The sequence below is a fragment of the Lynx canadensis genome, chromosome D3 (genome assembly GCF_007474595.2).
Source record: "Lynx canadensis isolate LIC74 chromosome D3, mLynCan4.pri.v2, whole genome shotgun sequence".
Classification (NCBI taxonomy): Eukaryota; Metazoa; Chordata; class Mammalia; order Carnivora; family Felidae; genus Lynx; species Lynx canadensis.
In genome coordinates, this window is record NC_044314.2 from 67,669,315 (window position 1) to 67,689,356 (window position 20,042).

General features: G+C 54.0%; 1 protein-coding gene across 1 annotated transcript in view; it reads left to right on the top strand.

The window, feature by feature from the left end:
• Positions 1 to 20,042, top strand: part of MYO18B (myosin XVIIIB) — a 259,486-nt gene that overhangs the window by 18,894 nt on the left and 220,550 nt on the right. The window contains 9 exon segments of the mRNA XM_030336763.1: positions 3,314 to 4,564; positions 5,071 to 5,137; positions 5,424 to 5,536; positions 6,847 to 7,023; positions 11,330 to 11,528; positions 13,537 to 13,584; positions 13,587 to 13,678; positions 14,475 to 14,575; positions 14,906 to 14,969. Coding sequence (XP_030192623.1) covers positions 3,314 to 4,564; positions 5,071 to 5,137; positions 5,424 to 5,536; positions 6,847 to 7,023; positions 11,330 to 11,528; positions 13,537 to 13,584; positions 13,587 to 13,678; positions 14,475 to 14,575; positions 14,906 to 14,969 — 2,112 coding nt within the window.

Below are 20,042 nucleotides of genomic sequence, written 5' to 3' on the forward strand. Positions count from 1 at the left end.
ACCCCTCTGTGTGGTCCAGGCCAAAGCCCTTCCCCTCTTTTGGCCTCAGCTTGCCCATCTGTAAAATGGATGCGCTGTGAGTTTCCTCTTGGCCCCAGTGATTCTACAGGCACCTCCTCCCCGTATACTGAGAAGGCTTCAGAGCGGACTGAGGGCTTTGGTGACTGAGAAAATCCAAAGGATTTGGGTGAGGGAGGGTAGGGCCGGTTACCTCGTTTGGCTCAAATTCATGTCACTGTTTCTGCTATGGTGGTTTGGTTAGAAAATAAGGCACTGACTCACTTTTTAAAATGGTATAGACAGTGGAGAGATGTGCTAAGTGCAGCCAATCCTCTTTCCAAGGCTGTGTCCTGCCTGGCCCCGAGAAGGTCAGACTGAGCCACTAGGCCATGGGCACCGGAGCAGGTTTTCTCAGTCCTAGCTACACTCTGGAATCACTGGGGCAGCCACAGCCCAGGCCAACTCCATCTGACTGTCTGCGATTGGGGCCAAAGCATCGTTCTTCTTCTTCTTCTTCTTCTTCTTCTTCTTCTTCTGATAGAACCTGAGGAGTGGGAGAAGGAGACAGAGGGAGAGAGAAAAAATCATAAGCAGAGAGAATCTCAGTGCAGAGCCTGACTCCACAACCCTGGGGGTCATGACGTGAGCCGAAATCGAGAGTCAGATGCTCAACTGACTAAGCCACCTAGGCACCCCAGAATCACTGTTTTCTTAAAGCTCCCAGGAGAGTCTAGGGGCGCCTGGGTGGCTCAGTTGGTGAAACGTCTGACTTTGGCTCAGGTCATGATCTCGCGGTCTATGAGTTCAAGCCCCGCATCGGGCTCTGTGCTGACAGCTCAGAGCCTGGACCCTGCTCTGGATTCTGTGTCTCCTTCTCTCTCTGCCCCTCCCCTGCTTGCACTCTGTCTCTCCCTGCCTCTCAAAAATAAATAAATGTAAAAAAAAAAAAGAAAAAGAAAAAAGCTCCCAGGAGATTCTAGTGAGTCCTGGGGACAAGTAAGGCTGTGACTATGCTTCAATTAAGGGCACTGACTTTAGACTCCCAGAGGCCTGTATGACTTTCCATTCCAGCTTTGTCTCTCGGGACACCTGATAGCCTTGTGTTCACTTCTTTACCCGTAGAATGGGGGCGGAGTTCAGAACCTACTTCGGTGGGTTCTTACGAGGGTTAAGTAGGGTGTGATGGCCCTGTAGGACCCACTGCAAAGTGATCTGTGCATGATGGTTGTTATCATTACCATCAGCAGCATCATCGTGACAAAGCCGTGGAGACCGTGCCCTTGAGGCCTCCACCACCTGAAACAGGGCAGAGACACAAGTCAAAGCCAGACTGGGGTGCAGAATGTGGTCGTTGCTGCTGACGGTGCACCTGCACGGTGCCCTGGGACCTCAGGGGTGCGTGAGACAGGTTCTGAGCGAGGTCTGCAGGCACAGATTTGCAGAGGGGTGGCATTTGAGCTGGGTGTAGAAAGATGAGTACAACATCGACAAGTGAAGAGGGGGAAAGAACATTCCGGGCAGCGAGCTGATGTGAACAGAAGCATGGAAGCAGAGAAGCATCAGATGTGGTAAGAGATGCCCCTGCGTGGCTCAGGCATGGGGACGCACGGGGACTATAAGGCCAGAATGGAGGGCGGTGACTCCTCATCGAGGGCCTTGAATGGCAGGTGATGGCAGGGAATGACTTTCCCATAGGCTGGGGGCCACTGCCAAAACCTTTTGATCAGGTTTCAAATGACTGTGGCAGCAGATTCAAAGGTCACCAGTTCGGGGACTGTGACCGTGGCCCAGATGAACGCAGACCCGGGCTTGGGAAGGGAGACAAAAGTGTGACGCCGGGCAGGTGGAATCGACATGATCTGGGGGCTGGTTTGGGTGCAAGAGGAAGGTGAGAAACTGAGTCCTGGGCCCAGGTGTGTGGGGAGGAGGCCAACATGGTCCCAGACGCAGAACCCAGACCTGGGCAGGTGGTGAAGCCAGGCATCAGGATGGACCTCCCACCTGCACCCTCCAGCTCCCTTTCTGTAGAGGCAGCGGCCCAGGTGGCCCTGTGAGCAGTTCAGGCCACAGCCAGGCTGGTTTGAGGACAAGACTCGGGGTGGGGCTGACGCCACAAGGCAGCAGAAGAGCCTGGGAGAGGAGCCTGCAGGGGGCGTCGGAGATCAGATGTCCAGGCCAGGCGAGGGGGTGGGGTGGGGGGTAGGTGGGCTGGGAGGACTTCGGCCGGGAGTAGGGGTGGGGGGAGGACCGCCGAGGGGGGCAGGGTCCGGGGAGGACCGTGGGGGACATGCCAGGGCTCTCACCTGGCATGGGGAGTGCATCCGGACGGCAAAAGTCGCAACAACCCCGTTCAGCTCTCTGCCACTTCCAAAGCGCTTTTCCACATCTCACTCCACCAAAACTCTGGATGATCAGGTGACCCTGGCCTCGCATGGAGGGAAAACCGAGGCTCAGAGAGGTTAGGTGGTGTCGTTCACCGTCACCCAGCTAGAAAGCGTCCCAGCCAAGACTAGAACGGGTCCTCTGCTCTAGTCCCCAAGCCCCCTTCCCTCTCCTTGGCCCAGCAGGAAGACTCAAGGCAGAAATAATAGTAATAATAGCAGTGACACAGCAAAAGTACCAATGACAGCAGAGGGAGCCACTGTTACCAAGGACGAATTCTGCACTGGGCTCAGTTTCTGTGCATTATCACGAACCCTAACGCTCGCCCTTTGACGTAGGCCATTATGAAACTCATTTTATTGTTTTTTTTCTTAAACATTTTTCTAACATTTATTTATTTTTGAGACAGAGAGAGACAGAGCTGGAACGGGGGAGGGTCAGAGAGAGAGGGAGACACAGAATCTGAAACAGGCTCCAGGTTCCGAGCTGTCAGCACAGAGCCCGACGCGGGGCTCGAACTCACATACCGCGAGATCGTGACCTGAGCTGAAGTCGGACGCTTAACTGACTGAGCCACCCAGGCGCCCCGAAACTCATTTTATTGTTAAGGAAATAGGCTCAGAGAGGGGAAGCCATTTACCCAAGGCCACACAGCTGGCGAATGGCAGAGTGAGAAGCTGAACTTGGGTCTGTCGGGCTCCAAAGTCGACTCTCTTTCCACTCCTTCGCTTGGTTTTGAGGTGCTGGGCCAAGGTCCAGGGTGTTGGGGTTCAGTTCACTGCCTGGCACAGGGCCTGTCCAGTCCTGTGTCCCGTCGGTGCCTGGGGGTCTCTGGATGGGTGAATGGCCGGGTGCATGAGTGAGTGAGTGACTGAGTGACAAGGCTGTCTGGTCAGCGAGCAGCTAAGTGTGGCTGTGGCCTCTCTCCTAGACCCCAGAAACTTCTGCTGGCCAACCCAAGGGCAAGTCCAACAGTGGCACCAAATCTGGAAACCAGCAAATCCCCCAAGGCAGCCAGTCAGGCTCTCCGCAGAACTCAAACATTCCGGGCAAGGAGAGCCAGGAGGCCGGCCCCACAGACCCCGTGCTGATGACCAGCATCAATGGTGAGAAGCCCCAGGAGCCGGGCCCCAGTGGGACCCCAGCCAGAAAACCCCTGCCCTTCAAGAGAGGTGTGAGGAGGGGCGACGTGCTGCTGATGGTGGCCAAGCTGGACCCGGACTCAGCCAAGCCGGAGCAGAGGACCCAGCCCCATGACGCCCCCACCTGTAAGACCCCACCCCCAGCCACAGACCCTGGAGGGGAACAGAAGGGGGGGACTCCAGGGACTCATGGCACTAAGGACACAGCCCCGAAGGCTGAGAAGACCCAGACCGAGGGCGTTGTGGACCCAGGAACGCAAGGCGTGGTGGGGAAAGGGGGCAGGGACCCCCAGACCAAAGGGCTGAAAGGGGGTGAACTCCAGGGCAGAGAGGGGCCAGGCGAAGGGGGACGGTCAGCTACAGCAGAGAAGGGGGCAGGGGACCCCCCAAACAAGATGGCAAAGGGGAACCTCTCCAAGGATTCGGGGGGCAACGGCAAGCCCGCTGGGGCCCAGATCCAGGTGAGAAAGTGGGGAGTCTCCCTGGGCAGCAGGAGCAAATGGGATGGTCCCCGGAGTAGGAAGGATAAAGAAGGTTCGCTGCTGAGTAAGGCAGAGAAGACAGAGGAGCCTCAGGTCAAGGCAGAGAAGATGAGCAAGGTTCAGGGGAAGCCCGGGAAGGTGGGGGGAGCTCCCGGAGGGGTGGAGAAAGCAGGCCAGCCTCTGAGAAGGACAGAGAAGGCAGGGGAGCCCCAGGGCAAGGTAGGAGAGGAAGGGCGGCCTCAGAGTGAGCCCGGGGAGGCAGGTAGAGCCGGGGGGGAGAGAGAGAAGGGCTGTGAAACCCCCAAGGAGGTGGGTGCATGCAGGGAGAACCCAGCGGCGGCTGGGAAGGAGGGCCGGCCAGAGAGCAGAGGACAGAATGCCCGGGAGCCCCGTGTGGGAGTGGATGACGCGACAGAGACCCTGGAGGCGGAGCTGGAAAGGGCTGGACCACCTGCTCTGGAGGGCCATGCAGACAGTCCTCAGGATCGGAAGGAGGGTGAAGAGGGGCCGGCCCTGCCGGAGGGGAGCAAAGGAGGACAGAGCAGAGACTTGGATCAGGTGAGGGGCTCCAGCCCCCGGAGTGGGGGAGGGGCAGGAGGGAGCCTTCCGAGGTGGGGAGGATGGGCAAGAGTTGCCCCTGGGGGCATCCTCCTTGATGCGTAGGGATCTTGGGGCCCCCACTGCACCTATTCCGGGGTAAGAGTCTCCACGGCATGACAGAGGTCCCAAGACGGAGATGTCCTGTCATGGCTGAGCTTACTCACAGAGTTCTCAAACTCGGGGCTGCGTAAATAGCAGATTGCTCAGAATGCAGATTCCCGGGCCCCGCCTTAGGGGTTCCACTCCAGGGGCCAGGGGTGGGGCCGAGGCATCTGCCTGTAAATAATTGCCACCCCACTTGCCCTCCCTTGGGGGAGATTCTGACTTCAGTGGGCCCAGATCACACTGTGAGAAACTCCCATGTGAAGGGTTCACCTCGGACAAGGGGATGGGGTGGGGGTGGTGGGGGCGGAGGGACGGCAGCGTCCCCTTGGTCACCTGATTCATGTGATCTTTGCTCTCAGGCTCCTGAGGACAGATGGTACGAGGCAGAGAAAGTGTGGCTGGTTCAGAAGGATGGATTTACTCTTGGTAATTAGGGGTGTTAGCCCATCTGGGAGGGTCTAAGTCTTTTCTTCCTGCGCCCCCTCTGTTGCTGGCCGTATTTGCCAGATCAGAGTCTGGGGGGAAGGGTGAGGGGCATGCCGCGTCCATGGGGCACGTGGGTGGCTCATTTGGTTAAATGTCTGACTTTGGCTCAAATCACGATCTCACGGTGCATGGGTTCGAGCCCCACGTTGGACTCTGTTCTGACAGCTCAGCTTCGGATTCTGGGTCTCTCTCTCTCTCTCTCTTTTTCTCTCGGGGCTGTCATCAGCAACTGTCCTGAAGCCGGATGAGGGAACAGCCGACCTGCCGGCAGGAAGGGTGCGAGTTTGCATCGATGCTGACAAAACCGTGACTGAGGTGGACGAGGAGTGTGTTCATAGGGTGAGCCCTCCGTCTCTCTCCCCGCCTGCCCCGCACCGTCTTTCCCCACCCCTGCAAGAGATTTCCTTGCACTTGACTGCACAGGCTGCTTTGGCTTGATGCCCTGGAGGGAGTTGTAAGGAAGGCCATCTTGGAACTCACTGCTCTGCTGGAGGCGTATCGTCAGGAGGTCATTTCTCTCTCTCGGGGTTCTCTTGACACAGGCACATTCACAAACATGTTTGTCGTTCTGCCCGATCCAGGAACGTGACCGCTTTTCATTTTACGGACATTGCAGATCATGCCACAGGGCGGGTTTTCCTTTTCACCCTGGCTGCCAGGGAATTCAGAGCCAAATTTGCAGCTTGTCATCAACTGTAGCCGAGGTTTCGATGGACTATTGTTTGGGGTTTTATTGCGGTGGGCTTGTGTCCTTGACAAAAAGGCTGACCCACAAGAGAGCTCAGGCTTGGCCCAAACCCCAGAGCAGTAGGCCCTAAAAACTCCTTGAGGCTGGAAAGAATGGTAGGAAGGTTTTTAGAAGGGACGTCCCAAGGAGAAGCTGCAATCATTCCTCGCTTCTGGAAGAGTTTGGGCATATTTCCAAGGGATCAGTGCACGATGGGCTGTCAGAGAAATGGGGCTGTTTGGCCATTGGCCTTCACCCTCGAGGGTCACAGAACACGTGTAGAGCTCCCTGGCAAGACCCAGAGAGGAGGCAACAGCCACTCTTGAACACCATCCTTCTCATAGTGTTTGAGAAGGCTCTCTGAATCTTGCTGTGTCCGTCTCAGGAATCTGTCCCCTCCTGGGGCAGTGAGTTCAGGAGGGAGGACCAGTGTGAAGAGACAGGTGGCGGGGGCGCCTGGGTGGCTCAGTCGGTGAAGCAACAGACTCTTGGTTTGGTTTCAGGTCATGATCTCACGGTTCGTGAGATCGAGCCCTACGTAGGGCTCTGTGCTGACGTCATGGAGCCTGCTTGGGATTTCTCCCTCCCTCTCTTTCTGCTCCTCCCCTCTTCTCTCTCTCTCTCTCTCTCCAAATAAATTAACTAAAGAGAGAGAGAGAGAGAGAGAGAGAGAGAGAGAGGTGGTTCTCAGGCTATGCAAAGGGCAAACGAGTTTTATACGGATTTGTTTCTCTCTCTCCAGAGCCTTTGTGTTCTGTCCTGGTCTGTGGCAAATAGCTCTCCCAGAAAAGGGTCACCGGGGCTGTGTGTGTGTGTGTGTGTGTGTGTGTGTGTGCGCGCGCGCGCGCACACGTGTATACGGGTGGTGGTGCTGGTATGGAGGCCCAGGAGGCCAGAGGACACTTTGTGTGATGCTTCACAGGCCAACCCCCCCGAGCTGGACCAGGCTGAGGACCTGGCCTCCCTGGTCAGTGTCAACGAATCAAGTGTCCTGAACACGCTTCTGCACCGCTACCGGGCTCAGCTGCCCCACACCTTCACCGGGCCGGACCTGATCGCCCTCCAGCCCCGGAGGCCCCCGGCGCCCTCTGCAGGCAAGGTGAGGGGGACCGTGGGAACACGTGCTCGCCGTGGCGGGGGGGGGGGGGGCGTCCCCTGTGCCTCTCAGGGGAGAGCAGGGCAGCCAAAGCCCCCTGCAAACCTGTCTGTGAGTAGCATCCTACCAGATAAAAAGGTCTGGGGTATTGTGGGCATCGCGGGGGCATCGAGGACCACGTGATTCCCCCCTCCATCGAGGGGGACCTTGAGTCATGGATAGAAATAACAGGGGCGTTACACACAATAATAATGAGAAGATATTGAGCAAATATCATTTCTGCACCAGCCACTGCTTCTAGCACCTTACATATCATCTCAACTAATGCTCACACCCACCTGGAAAGATCGGGCCCTCTCCTAGCCCCGTTTTACAGATGAGATGTTCTGGGGCCAGCCCTTGCGTTCAGCAAGGGGGACAGCGGGGGTAAAACCCAGGCCACCAGCCTTTCTGTGCTCTGAACCCCATACTGCCTACTCGAGAGTCCCAGACACCCACATACCTCGGGAAACAGAAGCCTCCCTTCTGTTGTTTGTTTAATTTTTTTTCCCTGCCAAGTGTGGAAATGGCCAGTTGGTGTCAAGACAAAGCAAAGGAGATCTCTCAGCGCCACCTGGTGGCGGGGCCTGCAGCCACGACTGAGCCGTTTGAGCCGGATTCTCTCTTTGATCCCATTCATTGGTCCCATTGATTGAGATACTGACAAGAGGGTCTCCTCTATGCCCCACATGGAGGAAAGAGCAGGGAGGAAGACCGATAAGCCTGCCCCGGTGGGCGTTCCGTTCTCGAGGGGGAAGACAGGCCCCCAGTAATAAAGATAACAGTGGGGAGAGCAGCTGGTGTGGAGGAGGAGACAGTGCGGAGGCCAGGACAAGTGGGGTCTGGGTCGCAGCAGGTCTTCTATGTGGTCATGATGTTCCCGGCTGTTGCTCTGAGCATGATGCCAGCTCCGGGGGATCTTCGGCAGAGGGGTGAGATGGTCTGACGTGTGCTGGAAAGGGCTCCCCTGGGCTCCTGGGTGGATAGGGGAAAGCGGGCAAAAGAGGAGGCAGGGAGGCCTGACGGAGGTGCTGCTGGGAGGACTGGGGAAGTCGCAGGCCTTTGGAGCCGCTGCCGATGCCCCTCGAGTGCCTTGGAAAGACCACGACACCTCTCTGGCCTCAGCGTTCTCATCCGCCAATTGGGGATGAAAAGCTGCATCTCGCCCTCTGGAGTACCATGGGGCAAACCCATCCGTAGCCCCCAAATGAGGCTAAGGTCCATTTAGAAAGGGACAGTGGCTCTGAGTCTGCCTCTAAGACTTCTCTTCTCCAGGACACCCCCCTCCCCCGTTGCTTCCTGCCCGACCTGGCTGTCCATAAGGGCACCTGCACTCGCCCCTCCCTTGCTGTGAGGGCTACGTTCGGGCTACTGCAGCCCAAGGCCGCTGAGCCTTCCAAGATGCCGGGTCACTTGTCTTGCTCCTTCAAAGCCCCCGGGGAGGGAGATTTAGCACAGACTCCCACGGTAAGGTCGGCTTCTCACCGGCCATCCTGGATCGAGGCATCCGTTGCAGAGCCTGGGATGTCCAGGAGCTGGAATATGCCCTGTAACAAAGAATTTGAGTGAGGTGATCCCCCAAGCCCCCTGTAACCCCTCAAAGCATCCAGCTTCCCACACCCAAACCCAAAACCACCTTCTATACGCTTTGGCTGAGTCACGTCTGGCTCCTCAAATGGCCACCAGGTGGGAGCATAGACCTGCGATGGCATCTTGAAGCCGGACTTGGTGGGACCTGGGGCCGGGCTGGGGGCCTCTCTCACTGGGAGTCTGGCCCACCTGGCGGCGGCTGGGAGCTGGGTGTGCGCCTGGGGGTGCAGGTCTGAGTGGCTGTGAGCACAGGTGTGAATGTGTGGGGTATAGACAGGTACAGCTCTGAGTCGCTGGGGCCTCTGCGACTCTTGGATGCGTGCCCGTGAGCACGCGTGTGTGCGTACAAGCAAGGCACATGTGCACGCATGCACCTGTATGTGTGCACAGGGGCCTGGGTTTGAAGGATTCCCCTTTTCCCTTCCGGCCCGCTGGGGAGATTGACAGATGGGACGGCCTGTCCCCTGGACCTCAGTGTTCCCAGAGTGGGAGGTGGCTCCAGGGCTTAGACCCCAGGACCCTCTGCCTCTGCTGCATGCCCTAAGGCTGTGTCCAGCCAGCGTGGGGGCTGGTCCCACTTTGACCAGCTTTGGGGTCCTCCCAAGCCCTGGAACCTTGTGTTTTGTGTCAGGACAGGGATTCATTATTGTTGCGGGACGTCTCGGGCAGGAAGGGAGGCCCTGAGCCCCAGGCAGGAGGTGCAGGCTGGGGGAAAAGCCGCCATTCTGAGGTTTGTGCCCCTGGCCCTGCTAAGGCACGGAAGAGGGCAGGTGGGGCCTTTCTGGGCCCAGTCGTTGCCTGCTTATCATTCCAGGACATTTGGATGTCCTCGTCCGGCCGGGCCGGCTGCCCTGCCCACCTTGGTGCCCCTCCACTGACCACTCTGTCTCCAGGTGCCCTCCTCCCTTCTACCCCAAGGCCACGCTAAGCAGACTTTCGTCAAGGTCACCGGTGGTTTCCACGCTGCCAAACTCATTTGCCAAATGTTCAAGTCTCTGATTTCCCCTGACTTGACCCTCAGTATAGCGTTTGGTGTGGCCAAGCTCCTCCTGCAACTGCTCCCAGGACTCCCTGTCCTGCTTGTCCGTCTGTCCCACTGGCCTCTCCTCCTCAGCCTCCTTTGCGGGTCTCCCTGACCTCTCCAAGGCGGTTGCCCTGCCCCCCCCCCCATACCTCTTCCCTCCTCTTTAAATACCCCCTTCCTTGGTGATCTCATTCAGGCTTTAAAATGTCTCCCAATAGTTTCATTCTTTCGTTTGTTTCTCATCTGTGTCTTTGCAACAGAAAGCAGGCTGGACTCCGTAGGCAGGGCTGTTTTAAGGCAGAGTTATTAAGGTATGATTTGCAGTCGGTTCGATTCACCCCTTTTAGCGGACAGTCCTGTAAGTTTCTGACAAACGCGTACCGTTATGCAACACCCTCCACCGTCAATTACAGGACTGTTCCCATGCCATTGCCCCGTAGAAGTTCTCTGGAACCTTGGTTGTCACCCCGCCCGCCTCCCGGGTCCTGCCCTTGGCAGCCACTGATCTGTTCTTTTTGTCCCTATACTTTGGCCTTTTCTGAAAAAGTCACGTAATTGGAATCATACGGCAGGTAACCTTTGAATGGGCTTCTTCCACTTGCCACGATGCGTTCGTTCGACACTCACCCCTATTACAGCAGCGATTGGCCATTTATTGTATGCATGCCCTGGTTTATCCATTCAATAAGGTGACCAGTTGTCCCAGTTTTCCCAGTTAGGGGGGTTTCCCGGGATATGGGACCTTCAGTGCTAAAACCACGGTGTTTGGTTACCTTCGTTCACTAGTTACAAGGCATTTGTGTTGTTTCTAGTTTTCGATGACTTTGAATATATATTTAATAGGAACAGTGACATTGAAGGTTGTTTTGTGTGTGTGTGTGTGTGTGTGTGTGTGGACATAACGGCTCATTTCTCTTGGGTAAATAACCTAAGAATGGGATTGGCCAGGTTGTATGATGAACGTACCTCTCACTGTTTCCCAGAGTGACCTGTGTCATTTTGTCCTTCTTACCAGCATTGCATGGGCATTCCAGTCAACTCTTGTGCCTTCACAGACCTTGGTAGTGAGTGTTACAAAAATTTAAAACCTGTTTTTAGCCATCTAATATGTATACAATGGTATCTCCTCACGGTTGGTAGGGATTCCCTTTATCCGTTTTGTGTAGCGCTGTGCCCGCAATAATATTTTTGTGTATTGAATGAAGAATAAATGAATGGATGAATGGAGTGGAAGGCCTCAGGTATTACCTAAAACTGTCATGGCCAATGCATGGCATATGTACCACCATCTACCCCGTGCTTCGTTCTGTTTCCATGGCAGACATCACTAATCAATCTTGCCAGTCTATCCAGCTGCCTCATTCCGGGCAAGTACTATCCAATAATGAGCTAACACAAACCTCCTAGGGGTTAAAGAGGAGACCCAGGTTCAGAGTAGACTCAGAGGCTGTCCAAGGGCTCACGGTGAGCCGGGGGGCAGGAGTAGACCCCAAGGCTGGGCTTTTCCCAGTAAAATTCAACTTGTCTGATAAGGTTGGGGTAGGATGACAGGCAGGGGTGGGCTGGGCTCGAGGCTGGGGTGGGACACCGCCTTGGGGTGCTCCCTGGGCCCCGGCTGGGGTGGGAAGACCGATGTCGAGGATCGTCTTCCTGCAGGTGCCCAGGCGCCGCCGGGATGGCCTGCCAGCTCACGTTGGCTCCCTGGCCCAGCGGGCATACTGGGCGCTGCTGAGCCAGCGGAGGGACCAGAGCATCGTGGCCCTGGGGCGCAGTGGTGCTGGGAAGACCACCTGTTGCGAGCAGGTCCTGGAACACCTGGTGGCGATGGCAGGCAGTGTGGATGGCAGGGTCTCAGGTACAGTGGTCTCCAGGTGGCATGTGTTGGGGGCGGGCTGGGGGGGAGGGTGGGGAGAGTTGGAGGGGACGCTGGGTTGCTCCTCCTTGTACCCATTCAGCTAGCAGTCACTGAGCACCCATGTGCAGACTCTGTGCTTGCTTCTTTCTAGGCAGGGCCACCCATAGTTCATTGCATGCCTCTGTGCAAGTTAGAAAAAGGTACTCCTTCCTCAAGACATCCACAGCTGTCTGCAGAGCAATCATCATGCACTGACATTGTCAGAACTATACCCTTGACCGCCATGTTCTGGGAAATCGTCCTGACAGATATACAAACCTGTACTTGTATGATGTAAACAGCGTGTCCCTTCGACATGGTGTCCTTGTGCAGTGCACAACCTGCTGCACCGTACAGAGGACCCAGTAGGTAAAGACAGAAGGGCAGGGCCTATGCTCATGAGGAGTCGACAGCCAGAAGGGAAACTGAACTTCACATATGTGCCAAACTCCAGTGCTCTGCACAAAGGGCTGGCAGAGCTGGTTAGGAGAGAGTCACGGGGAGGTCGGAGGAGAGGAGTTCGGGGGCTTCCTCGAAGATGTGATGTCTGCCTGGGTGGCTCAGTCGGTTAAACGTCCGACTCTTGATTTCAGCTCAGGTCATGATCTCGCCACTCATGAGTTCAAGCCCTGCCTCGGGCTCCGTCCATGCTTACGGAGCAGAGCAGGCTTGGGATTCTCTCCCTTCCTCTTTCTCCCTGCCCCTCTCCTGCTCATGCTCTTCCCCACCGCCCCCAAGATAAATAAATAAGACTTAAAAAACTTTAAAAAACAGGAAATGATGTTTGAACTAGGCTTTAAAAAATGCCAATTAATAATAATAATAACCATAGTAAACATTTGCTGAGGACTTACATGCTGAGCCCTATTCCAAGCATATTAACTCATTTATTATTTAAAACAGTTCTATAAGGTAGATATTATTATTCAAACGTTATAGATGAGGACATTAAGACTCAGGTTAACTCGCTTGCCCTAGGCCACACAACTAAAACATCCTAGAGCTGAGAGTCCAACCCAGACAGTCTGGCTTTGGAGCTATAACCCCTGGGCCAGTGTTCTTAATGCTTCTTTCACTTTTGCACCCCTAAGGAGCTTTCTCAGACACCCCCCCACCCCCCAATCATCCCCTACTGTGAAATTTTACTGCCATAGATATACCATGATCTCTTCATGCAGTTTATGCACATCTGTGCTTTATATATAAGAAAACAAAATCCCCCCTACCCACAAGAATCCATTTTTGCCCTCTTGGGGGCAATACATAGCCTAGGCTATGAGAGGTTAACTGATTTGCCCCAAATGAGCTAACTAGCAAAGGCAGAGCCCATGTTCAAATTCCCTTAACCACCGTGTGTGCTGCTGCTTTGCTGGGGTTATTCTAGAGCTTTATTGATCACCTACTCTCCACCTAACCCCCGGGAGGGCCTGGGGATACAGCGGGGAGAGGCACCAGTCTTGGCTCTCCCCAAATGTACCTCTGCCGTGAGTGCGTGTACTTGAGGGTGGGAGTCAGGAAAGGCTGTATCCAGCACCTAGCACAGTGCCTGGCGCCTAGTAGGTGCCTAAGAAATAACTGTGGCGAGAATGCAGGGCTTTTCAAGGCTGTGGCTACTCTGTGAGCTCCCTCAGAGCAGGTCTGAGAATGTTAAGGCCCTGCCTTCCTTCATCAGGCCCTGGAGGCCCCTGTCACTGGACTGTAGGTATCCTGACCCTGTGTCTCGACTCAGTCTTCTTGACTCAGTCTTCTTCCCCCCTGCACTCTGCTTGCAGTACACAGCCAGGGCAGCAGTGAAATGTGTGTGGTCTAGTGCTGAGCTGGGGGTGGGGGTGGCGGGGAGCCTGCTGGGGGTGTTGGGAACAGATGGGCTTGGACCAGTGCAGGTGCCAGTGGGGAAGGCGGTCCTGTGAGAGGTGGGGGTGGCAGCTCCAGGGCCATGGGTGACTCGCTGCCCCGTGCCCCCCAACAGTGGAGAAGATCCGAGCTACCTTCACCGTCCTCCGGGCTTTTGGCTCTGTGCCACCGGCCATAGCTGCAATGCCACCCGGTTTGCCATGGTGATGTCGCTCGATTTCAATGCCACGGGGAAAGTCACGGCCGCTCAGCTCCAGGTGAGTGCTCTGGGAGGACGTGCTGCAGCGTCCCCAGGCCCACTCAGCAGAGGCCACATATCCCCCTGGGACCCTGGAACGTGTCTAAGTGGTTGTGGCTCCCCCGGCGGTGGCCACCTCCTCCCCGACGCACTCAGCGCCCCGGACCATCGCCAGCCTGTCTGCGCCTCAGAATGTCACGGGGATGAACTATTCATGAGTAAATACATACCTCAGCCGCTCATTAGCTGGGTGTTAAAAGCATAAGCTGAAATCAAACAGACGCTCGCCGGCCTTCCGCGAACGTCCCGCGGTAACCAACACATGGCTTGTTTGTTCCTATCTCCACAATCACCCGTGCCGATTCCCTGAACCTCAAACAGGCTGTTTAGGCAGAAAATAGGATTAGGTTGTTAGAAGGGTCGTTTGTACATCGAGCCGGGATGACGTCCAGGCTCCAGGAAAGCTCCTCGGTGCCCAGAAGTCCCTCTTCTGTCCCGGCCCTGCAATTCTACCATCAGTCACCACTTGGGGCAGCTTAGTAAGCTTCTGTTAAATAGGAATATGTTGGAGAGTGGCTCTGGTTGATTGTGATTACCTTCGGATGCTTTCATCGGAATGAGTCTGTTGTGTCAGTTGAGTCCCTGGATGGGCTCTGGATCAGTGAGATAAATGAGCAGTTTCGATGCGGACGTGTCTGGCAGAGCGTGGACCTGAGCCGTGGCCCCAAAGAGTGCATCGGGGCGGGGGACACCCCAACAGGCCCTCTGGGTAGCTGGCCACCCGGCTGACTGTGTCCCGTCCACTCCCATTGCAGACGATGCTCTTGGAGAAGAGCCACGTGGCCCGACAGCCAGAAGGGGAAGGCAACTTTGAGGTTTTCTCCCAGATGCTAGCTGGGTTAGACCTGGATCTCAGGTGAGTGACGGAGACCTCAGCAGACGGCAAGGACTCATTCAGACTGACTGTTCTAATATTACCCAGGAGCGAGTTCACACAGCCGATTAGCAGAAAACCTGGAGGCAGACCCACTCCCCTGGGTTTAGTTTGTGATTCTTTGTGCCAGAAAACACTTAGGGAAGAGCCACGGATGGGCAGTGAGTGAGGGATATTCCAGAAACGGCGTGGGGCCGGCAATGGGACCGTCCGGGCCACGGGGTGGAGCCCTGTGTCACGATGTCCCCTCGCTCCGCCAGGTCGCTGATGTGGGCGGTCCTTCCCTTACTTCTGTCCCTTCTCTGCTTCCAGGACAGAGCTATACCTACACCAGATGGCAGACAGCAGCTCCTTCGGCATGGGCGTGTGGCCTAAGGTAAGGAGAAGGTCCTTCTGGGGTGTGTGTGGATGTGACCAGGGGACAGAGGATGCGAGGGTGATGCAGGGTTCCCTGTGCAACTCTTCTCCTTTACCAGTGGGGTTGCTGGCTGGCAAGGACTGGCCATGGGGGCGGGCCTGGGTTTGTAGGGTGTCTGAGACTCGCACACATAAAGGGAAGCAGGAGGTGGGACGCAGAGAGGTAAGAGTGTGGGCTCTTGCCTCAAATCCTGGCCCTGATATTTACTAGACACGTGATCCCAGGCCGTATTATTGGTGATTCACGTGGGTAGGTGCGGTCAGGGGTGGCTTTCCCGGAAGACGTGGTCTGTGAGCAGACTTTGAGAGATGGAGTCCACTTCAAAAAGGCCAGGTGTTTGCTTGTTTGTTTACTCTTTTATTCTTTTGTTTATACCTCAACAATTGTTTTCTGAGTCACTCCCCACCCCACTACACCCACCACCAGCTCCCGTGCCAGGCCTGTGCCAAGTGCTGGGGTTATGGCCTCCATCCATGGGGTTTTACTCCATCAGGAGAGACGATATGGGCATTAACGCAGTCATGTGGGATATAAATGTGGCAGGGGTTGCACAAGATGCCGTGGGCACAAAGGACAGTTGAAAAAGCTACTTGGTCTCAGACAGAGAAGGCTTCCTAGCTAGGGTGACATTTGACTGGGTTTTGAGGAATGAATAGGAGTTCACCATGTAAGGGAGGGGCGATGATTTCCACATCCAAGCCTTTCAACAAAGATATGATCCGGGAAAGAAAGAGTACTGGAATTATGGGGTATCTTCAGGTCCAGAATGAATTGCAATCGACAACCTCGCACCAGATAGAAATTAACAGAGAATGGAGTATAGGCCCAAATGTAAAACCTAAAACCATGAAATTTCTACAAGAAAACAAGGGGAAAATTTCTCCAACTTTGTTTTAGGTGAAGGTTTTTCAGATGTGACACCAAATGCACAGGTTATAAGAAGACAAATAGAGAAATTGCATTTCATCAAAATTAAAAACTTCTGCTTTTTTTTTAAAAAAAGGTTTATTTATTTATTTTGAGAGAGAGAGAGAGAGAGTGAGCAGGGGAGGGGCAGAGACAGAAGGAGAGAGAATCCCAAGCAGGCTCCTTACTGTCAGCATAGAGCCCGATGTGGGGCTCGAACCCAGGAACCGTGAGATCATGACCTGAGCCAAAATCAAGATTTGGACGCTTAATCGACTGAGCCACCCAGGTGCCCCAAGAACTTCCGCTCTTTGAAAGGCACCGTTAATATGAAAATACAAGCCACAGACTGGGGAAAAAATATTTTCAAATCATCTATCTGATGAAGTTTTGAATCCAGACTATATAGACGACTCTCTAAACTCATAAATGCAACCTGACAAAGAAGGCGGGCAAAAGATTCCAACATACACTTTGCCAAAGAAGACATGTGCATGGTCGATAACGCACACGAAAACATGCTCCACATCATTAAAGAAATTCCAAGTAAAACCACAGCACCCTGCCACTACACAATCACCGAATTATCTGCAGTTGAAAAGATTGGTCACACCAAGTGCTGGTGAGAACTGGGGCCGCTGGAGCTCTCACACCCGGCTGGTGGGGATGTGAGACAGCACACCCGTTTGGGAAAACAGTTTCTTGCAAAAGGTACATGTTCACCTTCTCTATAATACGCTAGTCTACTCTGGGCTTTTGATGCAGGAAAATAAAGGTGCATGTACAGACAAAGGTATTTACGTGACAGTTCGTAGTTTCATTTGTAATAACAGGGGCACGGGTGTGGAGTACCCATAAAGGTGGCGTAATAGCCGTGAAAGTGAACGAGAGGCTGGCGTATCCAAGGGGGCGATGGCTCTCAAAATCGTTACGCTGAGTGAAAGCTCTCAGATGAAAGAGAGACTAACTGTATGAGCCCACGTATGTGACGCTCAAGGAATTGCAAACTAACCCACAGTGGCAGAAAACAGGGCCATGGTTGCCTGGGCATTGGGTGTGGGCAGGAGGAGGGGAGAGAGGATTTATAAAAGGAAACTTCTGGGCCGTGGTATGGATGTTGTCTTCATTGTGGCAATAGTTTCATATGTGTACACATCAAAGCTTATCAAGTTTATTTATTTTTTAATTTTTATTTTAAAAAGTTTTAACGTTTACTTATTTTTGAGAGACAGACGGACAGAGAATGGGAGGGGGAGGGGCAGAGAGAGAGAGAGAGAGACAGACAGACAGACAGACAGAATCCGAAGCAGGCTCCAGGTTCTGAGCTGTTGGCACAGAACCTGATGCGGGGCTTGAACCCCTGAACCGCGAGATCATGACCTGAGCCGAAGTCGGTCGCTCAAATGACTGAGCCACCAGGGCGCCCCCAAGGTGCCTCTGTACCTTTTAAAGAGGAATAGTTTATTCTGTGTCAATTATACCTTGATAAAGCTGTTCACACACACACACACACACACACACACACACACACACTGCTAGGGACCCTCCACAGAGCTGCTGATTCAGCAGGTCTGGGGCAGGGCCTGGGAGTCTGCGTTCCTCAGAAGCTCCCAGGTGATGTTGACGGTCCAGGGACCGCGCCCCCGCTCTAAGAACCACTGACATAGAGTTTATTTCTGCAGTAGGAGTAAGATGATATGGCTATTCCCTCTTTGGTTTTTTATTTTAAGTTGATTTATTTATTTTGAGAGAGAGAGAGATGAGGGGAGGGGCAGAGACAGAGAGGGAGAGAGAGAATCCCAAGCAGGCTTTGTGCTGTCAGCGCAGAGACCGATGCGGGGCCAGAACTCACGAACCATGAGATCGCGACCTGAGCCGAGATCAAGAGCTGGATGTGTAGCTCGGTGAACCACTCAGGAGCAGCACAGCGATTCCATCCTTACGTTCTGGGGGCTAATCCGCTCTTCCTCTGACACCCCGTGTCACTGGCGGGCACCCGCGGTATGGCTTTCTTTCATCCCCCGTGACTGGGGACTATTAGGATCCCAGCCCTTGACCGTGACAGCGCAGGATGAGAGTCTCATCTGGCCAAGTGGATCCATGGGAGGGCCCCAGCGGGGTCCCTGTGAGCTCTCCCCAGCCTGAATTTTTGTTAACAGTCCGCACACGAGAATGGGTCACAGCGGGGAATCCGTGTCAGGGAGGCTTTTGAAGTAGTTTTCTTCTTTTGTGTGTTTCTGGGGGGTGTTTTTGTTTTTTTTTTTTTCAGTCCAGTTGATTTGTGGGAACGGGTGGGGGCAGCCTTTGTTCTCTCCCCACTACCTGGCAGGTATCCAGGGAAGGTTTTCTCAGTGTGCTAAGAGCAAAAATAAAGTCTGAAAAGTCACCGGTCCGAGTTCTCTGGGGTTGGGTGGTCCCGGGACTGCCTCCGTAAGGGAACTTGGTGGTCGGGAAGTCCCCCCAAGCATGGGAGTTGCTACATACAAGCTCCCAAAGTTGCCAGATAGAGCTAATAGAAATGCAGGATGCCTAGAACTTCTGTATCTCAAAACGGACCCAATGTACAGCAAGGTGACTGTAGTTAAAGACAGTGTTTGTTCTGTACGTCAGATCTCTTAGGAGAGTGGATCTTACGTGTTCTCACCACACGCAAAAAACGGTAACTACGTGGAGTGATGGATGCATTAACTTCATTGCGGCCATCATTTCAGAAAGTGCTTCTATCAGATCATCACATTGCACACCTAACAAGATGTCATTTTTATCTGTCATTAGAACTCAGTGAAACTTAAAAAAAAAAAAAAAAAAAAAAAAACAACAACCCACAGGTTGTCCAGTGAAGTCTGAATTTCAGATAAAAGTGGAATAATTTGTTTAGTATAATTCTGCCCCAAATACTGCGTGGGCAGGCCTGGAGGGTTGGGGTCGTATCAGAGAGGGCTGCCTGGAGGAGGTGAGCCCAGAGAGTGCCCAGTGAGGATGGACAGGGGTAGTGAGTCCCGCATCCCTGCTCCGCCAGACGTTGTAGGGAAATGTACTTATACTAGAACAGTACCCATCGTTCATCAGAGATTCCAGTTGAACTATATGTCCTGCCTTTCACCTGGCAGTTCTACAGCCCAATTCATCCCTGGCCGAGCCTTCTTCCTCCTCCTCCTCGCCAGTCCTGCTGACTCTGATCAGTCATGCTTCGTCTTTATCTGTAACCGTCGCTTTCGTTGTCCCCTGAGAATTCATTGACGACAACAGTTAAGAAATGGGTTCTGGAGTCTGACAAATCCAGGTGCGAACCCCAGCAGCCGTCGGGTGGCCTTATGGAAGGTGACTCCATTTCCGTGGGCCTCAGTTTCCTCACTGGTAAAACCGGGATGCTGATACTCCCCCTGGCTCCCGGGTTAAATGAGATACAGCCTACCAAGTGCTCGGACTCTTAGCTTTTATTATTATGATTTATTGGCATTCTTCACTGTTACCTTGTATGGCACACTGGACCAGTTGGGGGGGGCAAGGCCTCAGTGGCCCGCGAGACCCCCAATCCATGCTTCTTAGCAGTACACCCCACGTTTTTTTTGTCTCATTGGCCTTATGTCTATTCCCTGGTGTATGTGTGTGTGTGTGTGTGTGTGTGTGCGTATTAAATTTTTTTAATGTTTATTTATTTTTGAGAGACAGAGAGAGAAAAGTGGGGGATGGGCAGAGAGAGAGGGAGAGATAATCCCAACTGGGCTCTATGCTGACAGCAGAGAGCCTGACTCGGGGCTTGAACTCATGAACTGTGAGATCATGGCCTGAGCTGAAGTCAGATGGTTAACCGACTGAGCCACCCAGGCGCCCCCTTGGTCTACATTTTTAATACGACATTATTTTTAGGGGCACCTGCCTGGCTCAGTCTGTCTTCTATGAATATTTTGTACGGTTCGTAACAAACTGGAGGTCATTAACACTTTCATGAACAATGCTTTTCATGACCAGACGTTCAGAGTGGAGTCATGATTCCCCGAACTGTTTCCCGAATGTTGTCCATTTACGGAAAAGGTTCTCAACTCTTTTGGTAGCTCTCAATAAGGAGATGATAAACACCTCTGTGCATCTATCCTGGGCTTTCGTGCCAGCGTGAGTGTCCCC